Below are 2,443 nucleotides of genomic sequence, written 5' to 3'. Positions count from 1 at the left end.
TCTAGTCATGTCAAATGACAATTATGCCCTTAGTTCAGTTTGCCAGACAATGCTTAGCCAAAGAATGTTTGCCAAAAATGTTTTGACCGAAGAAAGAGGAGGCATCTGTAGCATCTGCAGAGGAGATCGTATAAAACGTCCCCGCCACACGTCTGCCCTGGCTCCAGGGAAAGCTCCAAGGTAAGTGAGGGGGATCTACAGGCTGGCAGGAAGGGATGGTGCCCTTGTGTGCCACAACATTCCTGCTGCCTCCAGTGCTCGTGTCCAGGAGGAAGCTCCATTACAAACCTGCTCTCAAGGCATCTGCACGTTTTCCCTCTGGATTTCTGTGCACAGCAATGAGGGAACTGCCATTTCTGTTTTACAGCACTGACCAGCTGCCAGCCTGCAGGTCACCCATCTGGTGTCACAGGAGGTAAGAACCTGATTTACTGATTCTTAGAGGGCAGACACAGATCCCTTTGGGTGGGGTTTCTGGCAGGCTGAGTGAATGGTCATTGTTTCACCCTATATTTTCAAATCCACTGTAGTAGAGGATGGTGGGTGCGTAAGACTGGTAAGGTTTTCAAGGGAATCACTGAATCATAGAACAGCCCAGGTTGTAACAGACCTCAGAAGATCACCTGGTCCATTCTTAAGGTGGCTGAGTTTGAAGTCTGTGGTTACTCATGGCAGACCAGGAAAACCCCATGCAGACATGCTTTACTTCTGCCTATCTCCCCTAGCAGGGAGTGATGTGCACTGCCTTCCCATCATTGCTGGTGCAGCAGTAGAACTGGACCAAGAAGAATACAGTAGGAAAAGTGCACAATATTCAACATTTTGCCTCAGAACATGTGAATTAATATGATCTTTTGTCCAAAATTTGCCATGGAGTCACTAAAGCAGTAAGAGTAGAAAGAGCTGTAATATGAGCAACCAAGATCTGATTGTCACCTCTGTAAAACACAGCACTGCTGTTTGTCCCCTGTGCTGCTCTGTCTGGTCTCTGCCTCAAAAATGGAAGCTGCAGCTTTCCTCATCTGGAAGCCACAACCTGTTTCTCCAGACACAAATAAAGAAATATCCTGTTATTCTCTCATTTTAGTACAAATGTAGTACAATATTATTGGGTAAATATCAGGTACTAACTCTATACAGAAAGAGATATGTAAATGTTTTCCTAAGCTGCCCACCGGTTGCTTTTTTTTCCTCAGAGTGAGAGAGAAGGACCAGGGGGAGAAAGAAAAAGTTCAGAGAAATTAATACTGCCTTTAAAATACCTTATTTTTAAATTCCTGATTTGAGCTTTGAAACTTTGTGTTGTAAACTTTGTGTTTTAAAAAGCAAAAGGAAGTACTAGAAATAGAGGTATCTCAGTGTGTTCTGAAAAGGTATTACTCTTCTTTTGACAGAATGTTTCAGTTTATGCCTGGATTAAAGAACTCAATAAAATTAGCAAAGAACTGTATTATTAATACAATTATACAAATGTTTTAAATACTGTAACTAAGCCACTAAGAATCATGAGTTTTCAGTATGCTACTCCATACAGTGGAGTATAAGCATTCTAAGCTTTGTGAATTAGTATCACTTGGGACAAAATAGCATTATAATAATTTCAAATTAATTTTAGGAGTGCCTAAGCAGTTGAAAGGATTTTTGAGATTCTTTATTCCACACTAGAGTTCCTGAATACCGAATACTAAGTTATGGGTTATTTTAAATGTGATTTCAGCACAAGCCAAATAATCTCCCAAAATACAATTTTCACATTTTCCATAACTATTGAAACCCACTAGTGCAAAAAATATGCAATTCCTTCCAAAAAGCTATTAAGACTATCAATGTAGTTTCTTTTCCCCTACTAAAAACTACTTATTTTTGACAAAATTGAGCAATATATCTGCTCTTCCACAGTGTTCTCTGCTGACAAGCCTCTCCATAAAGTGCAGCCATGTCTTCGGATTCTGAGATGGCCATTTTTGGGGAGGCAGCTCCTTACCTGCGGAAGTCAGAGAAGGAGAGAATCGAGGCCCAGAACAAGCCTTTCGATGCCAAGTCATCCGTCTTTGTGGTACACGCAAAGGAATCCTTTGTGAAAGGGACAATTCAGAGCAGGGAATCAGGGAAAGTCACTGTCAAGACTGAAGGGGGAGAGGTGAGTGAAAAACAAGGCTGAAGGAAACCATCTTCTTCCCACTCTGGGTTCTTAGCTGACATCCATTCATGTCCTTCTTCCTCTGACAGACCCTGACCGTGAAGGATGATCAGATCTACTCCATGAACCCTCCCAAGTACGACAAAATCGAGGACATGGCCATGATGACCCACCTCCACGAACCCGCTGTGCTGTACAACCTCAAAGAGCGTTACGCAGCCTGGATGATCTACGTAAGTGGCAGCAGCAGCTTCCTTTGGGCAGCTGCAGGAACTGCTCTGCCAGGCCCAGGGGAAGCCAACG

At 42.9% G+C, this 2,443-nt stretch overlaps 1 protein-coding gene across 1 annotated transcript in view; it reads left to right on the top strand.

The window, feature by feature from the left end:
* Positions 1-1,921: 1,921 nt before the first annotated feature.
* LOC114065644 (myosin-4-like) overlaps positions 1,922-2,443 on the top strand; it is an 18,936-nt gene continuing 18,414 nt past the window's right edge. The window contains exons 1-2 of the mRNA XM_027899701.1: positions 1,922-2,140; positions 2,230-2,425. Coding sequence (XP_027755502.1) covers positions 1,937-2,140; positions 2,230-2,425 — 400 coding nt within the window. The 5' untranslated portion in view covers positions 1,922-1,936. The remainder of the gene's footprint in view (positions 2,141-2,229; positions 2,426-2,443) is intronic.

Source organism: Empidonax traillii, unplaced genomic scaffold (genome assembly GCF_003031625.1).
Source record: "Empidonax traillii isolate 1590-97213 ecotype Southwest subspecies unplaced genomic scaffold, ASM303162v1 scaffold685:size505991, whole genome shotgun sequence".
Lineage (NCBI taxonomy): Eukaryota > Metazoa > Chordata > Aves > Passeriformes > Tyrannidae > Empidonax > Empidonax traillii.
The sequence above is the reverse complement of the archived record's forward strand: the minus strand, read 5'-3'. Positions and strand labels throughout refer to the sequence as shown.